The following is a 14656-nucleotide window of genomic DNA, read 5'->3' on the forward strand; positions in this document are numbered from 1 at the left end:
CAAAGAAAAGGCCACATGAGAACACAGTGAGAAAGCAGCTGTAAGCAAGCTTCAGAAAGGCCATCCCCAATCTTGGACATCTAGCCTCCCAAACTGTGAGAAAATAAGCTTCCGTTGTTTAAGCCACCCAGTCTGTGGTATTTTGTTATGGTAGCCCTAGCAGACTAACACAGTAGGTTACAAGTCTATAGAAAATTTTATTCTGGTTTTTTATATTTACATACATATATAAATAAAGGTTAACATCATAAGAGTGGTTAACTCTGTGGTGCTTAAAGGTGCTTAATTGTTTTGCTTTTGCTTACCTGAATCTTCTAATTTTTCTTCTTCTAAAAATAAATATTATTAGCATAAAAAAAAAAACTTTTTTTTTTTTTTTGGAGACAGAGTCTCACTCTGTCACCCAGGCTGGAGTGAAGTGGTGCAAACTCTGCCTCTTGGTTTCCAACAATTCTCCTGCCTCAGCCTCCCAAGTAGCTGGAATTACAGGCATGAGCCAACCATGCCCAGCTAATTTACCTTCTTTTTTTTTTTTTAGACAGAGTCTTGCTCTATCACCCAGGCTGGACTGCAATGGCATGATCTCGGCTCACTGCAAACTCTGCCTCCTGGGCTCAAGCAATTCTCCCGCTTCAGCTTCCTGAGCAGCTGGGATTACAGGTGCCTGCCACCATGCCCGGCTAATTTTTGTATTTTTGGTAGAGATGGGGTTTCACCATGTTGGCCAGGCTGGTCTTGAACTCCTGATCTCATGATCCACCCAACTTGGCCTCCCAAAGTGCTGTGACTACAGATGTGAGCCACCGTGCCTGGTCAATTTTTACATTTTTTAGTAAGATGGGGTTTTGCCATGTTGGCCAGGCTGGTCTCCAACTCCTGACTTCAAGTGATCCGCCTGCCTCGGCCTCCTAAAGTGCTGGGATTACAGGAATGAGCTACTATGCCCAGCCAAAAAGAAATAAGCTCTTTTTTTAAAAAAAATGTTAAGCCCTTTAGAAACCAAAGCTAGAGCAACTGAACAAATAATATTCATTTGTAAACACGTGAAATTCTTCTTACCTCACGGTACAAGACTCAAATTCAGATCAAAACTCTTTCAGTGAAGATTAAAAATGACAATTCTCAGTACAGTACTGCTGAGTTAGAACTAAAAAACGTAACAGTGGCCAGGTGTGGTGGCTCACACCTGTAATCCCAGCACTTTGGGAGGCTGAGGTGGTGGATCACCTGAGGTTAGGAGTTTGAGACTAGCCTGGCCAACATGGTGAAACCCGGTTTCTACTAAAAATACAAAAAATAGCCAGGCGTGGTGGTGGTGAGCGCCTGTGATCCCAGCTACTTGGGAGGCTGAGGCAGGAGAATCGCTTGAATCTAGGGGGCAGAGGTTGCAGTGAGTGGGGATCACGCCATTGCACTCCAGACTGGGCGACAAGAGTAAAACGCCATCTAAAAAAAAAAAACAATAAATACATGACAGCGAACATTTACTTACTGCTTTCTGTGTTATCTCTATGCTTTACAAGTGTTAACTCATTTAATTCTCACAACCCTCCAAGGAAGGTACTATTGTCATCATCCCCACTTCCTTGATGAGGATAGTGAAGCCCCGTGAAGTTAGGTAACTTGCTCAAAGTCATACGATACTAAGCAGTACAGCTGGCATTCCAATCCAGGTATCTAACCACTGTACCATTACTGCCTCAACAGAATCTCTCCTCCCCCAGTTAACTACAGAAAAGAATAAAAAATAATAAAAATAATAAAAATCAGCAAAAATTCACCAGCAGCAATCAAGCATGGAAAGGGGCACAGCCTCAGGCTATAAATGTCAAAGAGTGGTACCAAAGCAGAGAAACAGAAATTTCCTAACAAGGCCCATCTTTGCTCCTAATCCCAGTCCCATCTCACCCCTACCCACCATAAACAATACTGCTTGAACTGACAAAACTCTGAAAATGCCCACAAATACTTCCTAATTTGGAGGGAGGCAGAATGAGATCTTTCCCCTCTTATGAATGACTACTAGATATGCATTATACAGGTAGCCTTGAGATGAGAAATACCACAATAACTTAATAAACATTAATATAAGGCAAATATAAAGCCATGGTAAATATGACTGACTTTATTGTATTTTAGATGTCCAGAAACAGAAATGTGGTTCCAAGCTAAAAATAATTCACCAATCCAAAGGACCCCACATTAATGCAAGGAGGAAATCATCAAGTTGCTAATTTTTCTCACCTACAATTCCTGGGGTCACAATCCCAAGGACCTGGCATTGTTTGGGGAATAGCTTCTCAAGGGCAAGTGCTGTTTCCATACTAGTTCTTTTCCTTGCTGTAAAAATACAGTAGCAAAATGATTAAATATCATCCATTTAAAGTCAAATCTGACAATGAAAAAGTAAAAAAGCAAATACTGGAAATATTTAAGTCACCTGACACGAGAATGCTCTAAATAAAGGTCTAAAAGCATTGATTAAAACAAACACTTTACCTGTTTTGGTCCTGGCTTTTAAATTCTAAATCTGATCTTTTGCACCACTAGTCTGCTTTTCCTCTCTGTTCATATAATGCTTTTGCCCCAGTGATGTCAAATTTAGCAGTAACAGCTGAATTTTAGACTTGCTACTGTACCTTTCTGTTCAGCTGATATTGCAGTATAACTACTATTTGCATCAACAGTTAACTGGATTCAAATTAGACAATAAGAATCCATTATCTAAGTCTAACTTGGGGCCTATGCATGCCCATCTTGAATACCTATTCTGCCTTTTCCCTCAGCCAGCCAAAAATGCACCATTTCTCTACATAACTTTGGTAAATGGGACCTCATGTTCCAATATAGTAAAAGGCCTGAATAGCCAAAGTCATACAACCTGTTTTAATAATAAAAAGTGCCTGGAGAATTAAAGCATCTCAAATTGAGAAAAACACCTTTCTAATGAATTTGTTTCAATTACACTACAAGGTTTAGAAATCAATCTGAAGCAGAAAGGGTTCCTCAAGGTTCAAAGATAGATACATTCATGCATACTACAGGTGGCAGTCCCAGAGCCTCAGAAAGTCGATTAACTCTCAGGACAAGTACAATATTGAACTCCAAACAGAAGGCACATGATGGAAAAAAACAGAAACAAAAGCTTTTCTTTTGGTATTTACCTCTCTTATGGCCACGACACTCTTCCAGACTAATGAAAGTTTCTGAATCAGCCATGTAAAGAACTGTATGTGGTAAGATGCGAACATTCTGCAAAAAAAAAAAAAAAAATTGGAATTGGATCCCATGAATCCATGAGTGCTTCTGCATAGTCCCCTAAAGTATCACCCAGTCCACAGTGCAATGAAATTAGAACTCAGGATTAAAAAACTCACTCAAAACCGCATAATTACATGGAAACTGAACAACCTGCTCCTGAATGACTACTGGCCAAATAACAAAATGAAGGCAGAGATAAAGATGTTCTTTGAAACCAATGAGAACAAAGACACAATGTACCATAATCTCTGGGACACAGCTAAAGCAGTGTTTAGAGGGAAATTTATAGCACTAAATGCCCACAGGAGAAAGCGGGAAAGATCTAAAATCAACACCCTAACATCATAATTAAAAGAACTAAAGAAGCAAGAGCAAACAAATTCAAAAGCTAGCAGAAGACAAGAAACAACTAAGATCAGAGCAGAACTGAAGGAGATAGAAACATGAAAAATCCTTCAAAAACTCAATGAATCCAGGAGCTGGTTTCCTGAAAAGACTAACAAAATAGACAGACCGCTAGCCAGACTAATAAAGAGAGAAGAATCAAATACACACAATAAAAAATGATAAAGGGGATATCACCACTGATCCCACAGAAATACAAACTGTCATCAGAGAATACTATAAACACCTATATGCAAGTAAACTAGAAAATCTAGAAGAAATGGATAAATTCCTGGACACATACCCTCTCCCAAGACTAAATCAGGAGGAAGTCGAATCTCTGAATAGACCAATAACAAGTTCTGAAATTAAGGCAGTAATAGCCTACCAAGCAAAAAAAGCCCAGGACCAGACGAATTCACAGCCAAATTCTACCAAAGGTACGAAGAGGAACTGATATCATTCCTTCTGAAACTATTCCAAACAATAGAAAAAGAGGGACGCCTCCCTAACTCATTTTTTGAGGCCAGCATCATCCTGATACCAAAACCTGGCAGAAACACAACAAAAAAAGAAAATTTCAGGTCAATATCCCTGATGAATATCGATGTGAAAATCCTCAGTAAAATACTGGCAAACCGAATCAAGCAGCACATCAAAAAGCTTATCCACCACAATCAAGTCAGCTTCATCCCTGGGATGCAAGGCTGGTTCAACATATGCAAATCAATACACGTAATCCATAACATAAACAGAACCGATGACAAAAACCATGATTATCTCAACAGATGCACAAAAGGCCTCTGATAAAATTCAACACCACTTCATGCTAAAAACTCTCAATAAACTAGGTATTGATGGAACGTACCTCAAAATAATAAGAGCTATTTATGACAAACCCACAGCCAATATCATACTGGATGGGCAAAAGCTGGAAGCATTCCCTTTGAAAACCCGCAGAAGACGAGGATGCCCTCTCTCACCACTCGTATTCAACACAGTATTGGAAGTTCTGGCCAGGGCAATCAAGCAAGAGAAAGAAATAAAGGGTATTCATATAGGAGGAGAGGAAGTCAAATTGTCTCTGTTTGCATATGACATGACTGTATATTTAGAAAACCCAGTCATCTCAGTCCAAAATCTCCTTAAGCTGATAAGCAACTTCAGCAAAGTCTCAGGATACAAAATCAATGTGCAAAAATCTCAAGCATTCCTACACACGAATAACAGACAGCCAAATCATGAGTGAACTCACATTCACAACTGCTACAAAAAGAATAAAATACCTAGGAATACAACTTACAAGGAATGTGAAGGACCTCTTCAAGGAGAACTACAAACCACTGCTCAAGAAAGTAAGAGAAGACACAAACAAATGGAAAAACATCCCATGCTCGTGGATAGAAAGAATCAATATTGTGAAAATGGCCATACTGCCCAAAATAATTTAGAGATTCAATGCTATCCCCCATCAAGCTACCATTGACTTTCTTCACAGAATTAGAAAAAACTACTTTAAATTTCATATGGAATCAATAAAGAGCCCGTATAGCCAGGACAATCCTAACCAAAAAGAACAAAGCTGAAGGTATCATACTACCTGACTTCAAACTATACTATAAGACTACAGTAACCAAAACAGCATGGTACTGGTACCAAAACAGATATACAGACCAATGGAACAGAATAGAGGCCTCAGAAATAACACCACACATTTACAACCATCTGATATCTGACAAACCTGACAAAAACAAGCAACAGAAAAAGGATTAACTATTTAATAAATGGTGTTGGGAAAACTGGCTAGCCATATGCAGAAAACTAAAACTGGACCCCTTCGTTACACCTTATACAAAAATTAACTCAAGATGGATTAAAGATGTAAGTGTAAGACCTAAAACCATAAAATCCCTAGAAGAAAATCTAGGCAATACCATTCAGGACACAAGCATGGGCAAAGACTTCATGACTAAAACACCAAAAGCAATGGCAACAAAAGCCAAAATTGAGAAATGGGATCTAATTAAACTAAAGAGCTTCTACACAGCCAAAGAAACTATCATCAGAGTGAACAAGCAACCTACAGAATGGGAGAAAATTTTTGCAATCTGTCTATCTGACAAAGGGCTAATATCCAGAATCTACAAGGAACTTAAACAAATTTACAAGAAAAAAACACCACCATCAAAAAGTGGGCAAGGTATATGAACACACACTTCTCAAAAGAAGACATTTATGCGGCCAACAAACATATGAAAAAAGGCTCATCATCACTGGTCATTAGGGAAATGCAAATCAAAACTAAAATGAGATACCATCTCACACCAGTTAGGGTGGTGATTATTAAAAAGTCAGGAAACAACAGATGCTGGAGAGGATGTGGAGAAACAGGAACACTTTTACACAGTTGGTGGCAGTGTAAATTAGTTCAACCACTGTGGAAGACACTGTGATGATTCCTCAAGGATCTAGAAAGAGAAATACCATTTGACCCAGCAATCCCATTACTGGGTATATACCCAAAGGATTATAAATCATTCTACTATAAAGACATGTGCATATGCATGTTTACTGCAGCACTGTTCACAACAGCAAAGACTTGAAACCAACCCAAATGCCCATCAATGATAGACTGGATGAAGAAAACGTGGCACATATGCACCATGGAATACTATGCAGCCATAAAAAAGGATGAGTTCACATCCTTTGCAGGGATATGAATGAAGCTGGAAACCATCATTCTCAGCAAACTAACACAGGAACAGAAAACCAAATGCCGCATGTTCTCATTCATAAGTGGGAGTTGAACAATGAGAACACGTGGACACAGGGAGGGGAACATCACACACCAGGGCCTGTCAGGGAGTGGGGGGTTATGGGAGGGATAGCATTAGGAGAAATACCTAATGTAGATGACAGGTTGATGGGTGCAGCAAACCACCATGGCACGCGTATACCTATGTAACAAACCTGCACGTTCTGCACATGTATCCCAGAACTTAAATTAAAAAAAAAAAAAGTATCACCTCATCCAAACTGCTGGTGCCTTACCTTCTTTCAGGTCAATGTTGGCATTCTGAGTCAATCTACTTCTCATTTACTTTTCACTCATGCTCTTTCATTTTCAGTTCATTTACTAAATACCTACTATTTCTTCATTCCAGACCTCAAGAAGTTCATTTTCTTAATAACTGAAGCTCTTAGAACAAAAACATCAAGTACCAGCAAGAGACACACTTGCTTTATATGAACAGGCATTATAGTATCAGAAAAATCTCAGTAATGGGGAATCACTCCTCTTTTCACTGCTCATTAAATCAAATACTCCAAGCCTCCATTTCCAGCCTTGACAACAAGGCATCCTTCCGGGCCCCTTAGCTTACTATTAATATTATCCAGACACACCCACTTCCCCATGTGTTCTATTGCTCTGTTCCTGTAGAACTTAAGACTGTTTCCCTCTAGAGACACTTTAAGTGCCACCTCCTCTCCAAAACCTTTTCCTAAACTCCCTCAGTACTCTGGACCTCAGATGCAACATCCCTTACCCCTAGTTAATCTTATTTGTGCCCTATCTCCCCTATGAGCTGGGCTTATTCAGACTCACTTGTTTTCAACTAAACTTTCCAATTAAAGACAAGTGGCAAAGCAGCTGAATTAAATGAAAATGATGAATATATTTTTCTAAGCTAGCTATTTTCAAATATTTTTTACTACCAGAATAAAATGAAGTACTTAGGATATAGCAAGGCCTCATTATTGGTTAAATGGAAAAAAAAAAAAAAAAAAAGTTGGTCCATGAGGTACTTAGCATATAGCAAAGCCTCACTATTGGTAAAGTGGGGAAAAAAAAAAGTTGGTCCATTATAATTTGGGGGAATGCCAAGATGTTTCAGAATACATTCTATATAGATAAACTAATAAAAGAGACAGATAGCATGATGGCCTGTGGGGCCCATGGCTGCCCAAGACCTACAGATATAGTTTCCTTGCTCCACACAGCATTTTCAGAAAATGTAAACTGAATGCCAATGTTCAAAATTCCATCGAATTTTTACATAAAATGTGGATTTCCAGATTCTTTTTAAAAACTGGACATTTTGGCAACACTTAGACTACGTGCCTCTTAACTAAGGCTAAATGGAGGCAAGCCTTTCCAGTCTGCCATGGTGCTACCACTCTGTTGAGCTACCTGACCCTCTTCACCTAACTGCCTGACCTTCAAGTCATCTGAATCTGTGATGCCTGGTATAGTGAGTAAAGGAGAGAGAACTCAAAGAGATTTAGGGGCCAGGCACCGTGGCTTACGCCTGTAATCTCAGCACTTTGGGAGGCCAGTGGGTGGATCACCTGAGGCCAGGGTGAGACCAGTCTGGCCAACAGGGTGAAACCCCATCTCTACTAAAATACAAAAATTAACTGGGTGCGGTGGTGTGCACCTGTAGTCCCAGCTACTCAGAAGGCTAAGGCAGGACAATCACTTGAACTCAGAAGGTGGAGGCTGCACTGAGCTGAGATCAGGCCACTGCACTCCAGCCTGGACAACAGGCAAGACTCTGTCTCAAAAACAAAACAAAACAAAAAACAGATTTAGGTCTTAGTGGCAACTCTGCCACAAACCAGCAGAATAACCCTCATCAAGCTTTTAGGCCTCAGGTTTCTTACTCCTGAACAAGGATTAAAAGTCTGGTCCTGAGATTTTATGAATCTCCCTCTCCTGGCACCCAATGAAAAGCAACTGCTGAATTTTCCATCCTAATTCACACTAGAAGAAGTGACATAACAAGTCTCAACATGAAATGTTCTCAGAGCACAGTTAAGACAGCTAGCACCATATTCCACTGTTCAAAGAAGTTACAAATGGCAAGTTGTTTTATAAAGCTTTTGGCAGACTTTAAAATATTTCTTTTCTTTTTTTTTTTTTTGAGACAGAGTCTCACCCAGGCTGGAGTGGCGCAATCTGGGCTCACGCAAACTCCATCTCCCCAGTTCAAGCGATTCTGGTACCTCAGCTACCTGAGTGGCTGCGATTACAGGTTTGCACCAACACGCCCAGCCAATTTTTGTACTTTAATATTTTTATTTATAAATTTGATATTTTTAAGTATTTAATATTTTTAAATATTTATATTAATATTTTTAGCGGAGACAGGGGTTTCACCATGTTGGCCAGGCTGTTCTCTAACTCCTGACCTCAAGTGATTTGCCTGCCTCGGCTTTCCAAAGTGCTGGGATTATAGGCATGAGCCGCCGTGCCTGGCGGACTTTAAAATATTTCTAATAGAAAAGTTAAATCAACTTTCTTTATAGCTATAAAAGTGCCCATGTCCACTAGATAACTTGGAAAACACAAATAAACAGCACGTATGATTTGGATAGAGTTTTCATGTTTTTGTCTCACCAGCAGTTTACTATAATGGAGGAACTCCTCTAAGGGCATTACTATAACTATGTGAACTTTAATAATGATACTAATAAAAGACTATTTAACAGACATCTATTGAGAACTTACGCTCCTAGTACTATAAGTAATGTGTTATATGCATTACCTTTTCATTATTTAATCCTTACAACAACTCTATAAGGGCACAGGAAAATTATTATTTTTCTTTTTATTTTATGGAGATAGCACCTGAGGCTCAGAGAAGTTAAGTAGCTTTTTCAAAGTCACACCGCTGGTATATGCCAAAGCTACAATTCATACCTTAGTCTGTCTGGCTATTAACAGCCACCACAATGTATAAACTCTTAAAGCTATAGAAAAATAATGCCTGTTGTGGTAAAAATTTGAAAACGATGACCACAGAGAGAAAACTTTTTAAAAACATTAAATAGAAAAAAAAAGCTATTTTGGCTTTCTTTTCTACTCTCCCTTTTGGTCTTTAATAATTCAGATGATACTAAATATATAATTTTATAATGTTTTCACTTTTAAAATCAACATTTGCTCTTGTCATTAATACACTTACAGTTTATAATTTAATAGCCTTATTTATTAAATTAATATTCGGTTTTTAGTATCCCTTATTATAAACGATGCTCCAGAGAACACTTCTGAGGAAAAAAGCCTGCTTGCATTTTGAATTTTTCCAAATGATAAACTTCTGGAAAAATGGCAGGAGTTGGGACAAAGCACCAGAGAAGAAAAGTTTTCTACAAGCCTGCCTTTGGATACTGGCCAGCTCCCTGGGATGAGAGTTCCAGAGCCCAGACAAGGTAAGGAGAAAGACCACCCAAGGAAGGGGGAAACAGAAGAGTGGTTACATATGGGGCATTGAGGTAATATCTAAATACATTAAGAATGATGAGAACCAGTTTCCCTTTGCCCAAAAGGGAGGTACAAATATGAGCAGAGACAAAACTAGAAAGCATCTTGCACTTGATTAGAAAAGGATGCACCTGTGTGAACTGATGAGTTTCCACATACATATAGTTGTAAACTGTATGTGTATATGTGTTGTGTATATGTGTATGCTGATGTATATACATACACATGCATGTATATACATACATACACTCCTTGGCTCTGTCTAATGACTGGGCTTTGGAGCAGCAAATCCCTCAATGGCAAGGAGTACACTTAAAGAGTCTAGACCTTGATTTCTAAATACCACACTCCATCAAAAGGAGCCAGGGCTTAATGACCAATTCCAGGACCAAAGCAGGTAAAACCCAAGACAAGCTTAGAACATCTTGTGCCAGAAAAAAGAAAAGTGCTCAAAGATAATGCAGTCATCTCTAAAAAGACACTGAAGCCAGCCTGAAGGAGCTCCCACTAGCCAAACTGTAGGGGGGGGTGCGTAATTTGAGCACCAAAATACAGTAACAGATTATAGCCCACTGAATTAAATAAGACTCCGAGAGTGTACAGATACAAATAAACGCACTGAAACACGATATTTACATAGTTTCAAATGATCTCTTCACAAAACACTCAATCATTACAGAACAGTGATTTTAGTGAAGACACTTGGCAAGCACCACCTTAATTGAGTAATCAAAGGTAATACCACCAATAACGAGACCAATGGAAATCACATGCCACCTAAGGATGCCGCGAAAAGAGCACAGCATCACTTCTGTGATTATTTCCTGCCAAAGACACAATTGATGGATGTTCTACAAAATAGCCTGCAATTTTCCTAGGTGTCAAGATTTGGAAAAATCAAGCAAAGCTTGTGAAACTGTTCCAGATCAAAGGAGATTAAAGAAACATGACTTACTTAGAGCAACTTACAATTGGGAACAGATATTTTTGCCATGAAGAACCTTACTGGGACAACTGGCAAAATCTGAACCGAGTCTGAGGACAAAATGGTAGAAATGTATCAGTGATAATTTCCTGATTGTGACAGCTGCACCGTAGTTATGTCTGTAAGCCGTACTAAACAGTGACAGAGCAGCAGGTTGGCACTTCACTGTCAAAGGGCTCCCTTCCACTCCCCAGAGAGATGGTACACCCTGCAGTCCCTCCAACTCCACAGTCCGAGTCTTCATCTCTCCAGGTGTTGGCTCCCCTTTTGAAGTTGGGGGCCAGAGAAGCAAAAGAGTACAGGATCGAAAGTTGAAATATTTGGCTTTAAGTTTTGGTTCTTGGCTTTCTAGGTGTGCTACACTGAGCAAGACACACCCAGTTGTCTTCCCGGTAAAAGACAACAAAAACTTGCTTCAAGGGAAGCAGGTGAAGGGAAGGTTCTGCACAGCGTTGTTGTTAATAGTGAAAATATGCACACTTAAAAGGCTCAACATTTGATGAATGGTCAAATAAATCATGACACATCCTTACCGTGTAGTCACTAAAACTGATGTTTACAAAATCTTTTCCCGGCACAAGAAGATGTTCCTTGAATTAACAAAACTGGGATTAAAAAAAAAATAGTTCTCAAAAGACTCAACCACCAACCTGCAAATGACTGTGCATGACACCCCTTGCTACTTGCCTCAAGCTCCTCTGCTACTACGCGAACCAAGCAATGCCTCTCCAGGTGGCTGGCCTCGGCCAGGCCTGCGGAGATCCAGGTTACGCTCCGATGGGTCCGCAACACTCTGCGCACACACTCCCTCCATAAGCGGCACACGCTGGGGACGCAAACGCACAAAGGATTGCAAACGGACGTTCATTTTCGTCTCTCCCACAGCTCACAAACCCCCACCCACTGGAGCAGCAGGAGATCCCTGCGGGATCCAAAGTCCCCGGGGGAGGTAGGTGTCAGTCAGGGCGCTGGTTCGGAAGGAGAGCCAGAAGTGGAGAAAACCTTAAGGGGAACTTCGCCCCTCAGCGAAGTCCCCCGGGGCACCACGGCTGGGAGATACCTCGCGGGTAGCGGGTAACCTCAGGTAGGGCGAGGGAGCTGGGGAGAGCCCTGGGTCCCCACGGTCTCTCCCCACCCCGCCAGCCTGGGGCATGCCCACGGCGTGTCACAAGGCAAGCTTCCCGCCTCCGCCTCCTCTCACCAGGCCACCCGCAGCAACGCCTTGGCGGGCAGGAAGGTGAGCACACGCTCCACCACCTCCGCCAGGTTACTCAACACGAAGGTGCTCCGTGGGTCTACGGAGGAGGAGCCGCAGCGGTCGGCGCTGCTGCCCACCGGCTCCATTCCTCACTAGCCCGACGGAACCAGTCCTACGGCGGCCCGGAGGAACCCGATTACGCCAGCACAGAGTTGCCTGGCCGGCGCGCACTGAGCAAGCGCCCGCGCCACTTCCGGCCGGACGGGGACGGTGGGCGTGGCAACGCCGGTGAATATCCTGGCCTGGAGTCCGCACACCGAGGTTGAAGCCATCCGTTCCATAATACGCTCGGAACTGTTTTTTCATTTTTGAGATTGGGTCTAATACTGTGGGCAGGCAGGAGTGGAGTGGCGCGGCCTCTGCTCACTGCAGCTTCTACCTCCCAGGCTCAAGCGATCCTCCCGCCTCAGCCTCCCTCATAGCTTGAACTACAAGCTCCCGCCACCACGCCCAGCTAATTTTTGTATTTTTCGTAGTGACAGGTTTCCCTATGCTCTCCAGGCTGGTCTCAAACTCCAGGGCTCAAGCGATACTCCCGCCTGGGCCTCCAAAGGTGCTGGAATTACAGGCATGAGCCACCGCGCCTGGCAACTTTCCAGGAGGCCTCCTGCAGTGAAAATCCTGTGTGCTTCTCACTGCCCTGGCACCGCCATATTTCTGAGTTTACATCGTTCTCTAATTCACAAATTCCTTGCAGAGACTAGGTAGTACTTATTGCTCTTCATAGTTCCAATGCCTGTTTAAATAGCATAAGCTCAATTTTTGAACGGACAGTGTTTGCTTTTAAAAAATTGTCCTAGTGTATGAAAATCACTGCCTTTATTCCTTGGTAAACTTAGTTAACTCGTTGTAATATTCAGGTTTAAAGTTTCGAATGAGTAAAATGGCATAAATAGCACCTACCATTCTAAGGTAGCTGAGTGAGATTATTGCTGTGAAGCACGCCCGAAGTTGTGCATCAGTTCCCCGCCAGGAACATCAGATTCACCTGGAAACTACTAAGTTTTAGCACATTTCCCGTCCTTACCCCAGACCTCCTAAATCAGACACTGGGGGTGAGGCCCAGCAATCTACGTTTTAACAAACTTTATGGCGATTCTGATGCATGCTCAAACTGAGAACCACCAAAAAATGGAAGCACAGCAGACACAGGTTCGTCCATTCCTCCCGCCAATTCCTTCCTAAGGGAGCCCTGATTTGATCGCCAGATCTTGGGCAGAAACTTGGTCTAAATCAGAAGTTCTCATTATGGCCTCAGGACCCTTTACACACTAAAATATTGACACGACCAATAGTTTATGTGTGTTATGACTATCAATATTTACCATATTAAAAATTAAATCAGAACATCTTTTTAAAAAACAGATGTTATACATTAACGAAATATTTTTATGGAAAACAACTATTTCCCAAATCCTCCTTCCCACACTGGTGGATAGTATGACATTGTCACTGGTATAAGCCTCCTGAGTAGCTGTGACTCTTTTTTTTTTTTTTGTAGACCCAGGGTCTATGTTGCCCAGGCTGGTCTCAAACTCCTGGCCTCAAGATATCCCTCTGCCTCTGCCTCCTAAAGCGTTGAGATTACAGGTATGAGCCAACAAGCCCAGCCAGTTTTTTTCCTTAGTCTATTTATAGGCGCAGCTGCTTAAGGAAGCCAGATGGCCCAGATGTCACCAGAGCTTCCTGACCCCTTGTGGAATACCAGAGGAAGATAAAGAGGCACCCTCCGGTTACCTTTAGATCATTAACATAATGCTAAAATCCTCTTCCCTAAAAAGCAAGCTCACTGGCATCTCATGAACATGGATGTATGAAGCAGCATGTTCAGGGACTATGCCTGCTTGTCTGGAACTCCAGCCTGTGTATGCCCTTCATACCTCCCCCGCCCCCTCAGCTAACTCTTTAAACTCCCCAGCCTCCTATCCCTCTGGGAGAAGGTGCCTTGAGAGCATGAGCTCCCTTTCTCCATTCTCTGGCTACTGAAGGACACCCCATTGTCTTTCAAAGTGGGCGTTCTTTCTTTGTGGCTGATATAAAACAGGGAGAGGACAGTTTACCAGTGGCGGCATCACTTTACATTTTGCAAATATTTAATTTCTGTCTTAATGGAAGACAGACAGATTCTCATATTTGCTTCTGAATTTGATCTGTTGCAAAATCACATCATGTAGCCTCTGGAAAACTCCATTGTACACATGAAAGAATGAGTGAAAATGGCAAATGTTTTAGTATTATGAAAATAGTCTCTTGAAATGGTCTCAGGGGTCTCCAGTGTTCCCCAAATCATGCTTTGAGAACCATTGTGCAAACTAATCACGATGGTTTCATTCTTTTCACCACCATTGGTTTAGGGGTAGGCACAGGGCCCTGATGTAGCCAAGGAAAGGCGAGAGGCCGTGTACTTGATGGGATGGTGCTTTTAGAGATTTCCTCATCTCCTAAGGAGACACTAGAAAACAGGGGCATTTATCTACCTCTGAATCAAGTAAGGTGGCTG

General features: G+C 41.6%; 1 protein-coding gene across 5 annotated transcripts in view; it reads right to left on the bottom strand.

The window, feature by feature from the left end:
- Nucleotides 1-12572, bottom strand: part of FBXO22 (F-box protein 22) — a 30058-nt gene extending 17486 nt beyond the window's left edge. The window contains exons 1-5 of one of the 5 annotated variants that reach the window (XM_017960790.1): nt 12100-12253; nt 11586-11724; nt 10869-10948; nt 3165-3252; nt 2245-2340 (exon numbers count right to left, since the gene is read on the bottom strand). In XM_017960790.1, coding sequence (XP_017816279.1) covers nt 2245-2340; nt 3165-3219 — 151 coding nt within the window. In that variant the 5' untranslated portion in view covers nt 3220-3252; nt 10869-10948; nt 11586-11724; nt 12100-12253. Of the gene's footprint in view, nt 1-2244; nt 2341-3164; nt 3253-10868; nt 10955-11585; nt 11725-11958; nt 12069-12099 lie in introns of those variants that run through there. The other 4 variants (XM_009210672.4, XM_003901234.4, XM_009210673.4 and 1 more) reach the window with 4 other exon arrangements.
- Nucleotides 12573-14656: the final 2084 nt, after the last annotated feature.

This window comes from Papio anubis, chromosome 7 (assembly GCF_008728515.1).
Source record: "Papio anubis isolate 15944 chromosome 7, Panubis1.0, whole genome shotgun sequence".
Classification (NCBI taxonomy): domain Eukaryota; kingdom Metazoa; phylum Chordata; class Mammalia; order Primates; family Cercopithecidae; genus Papio; species Papio anubis.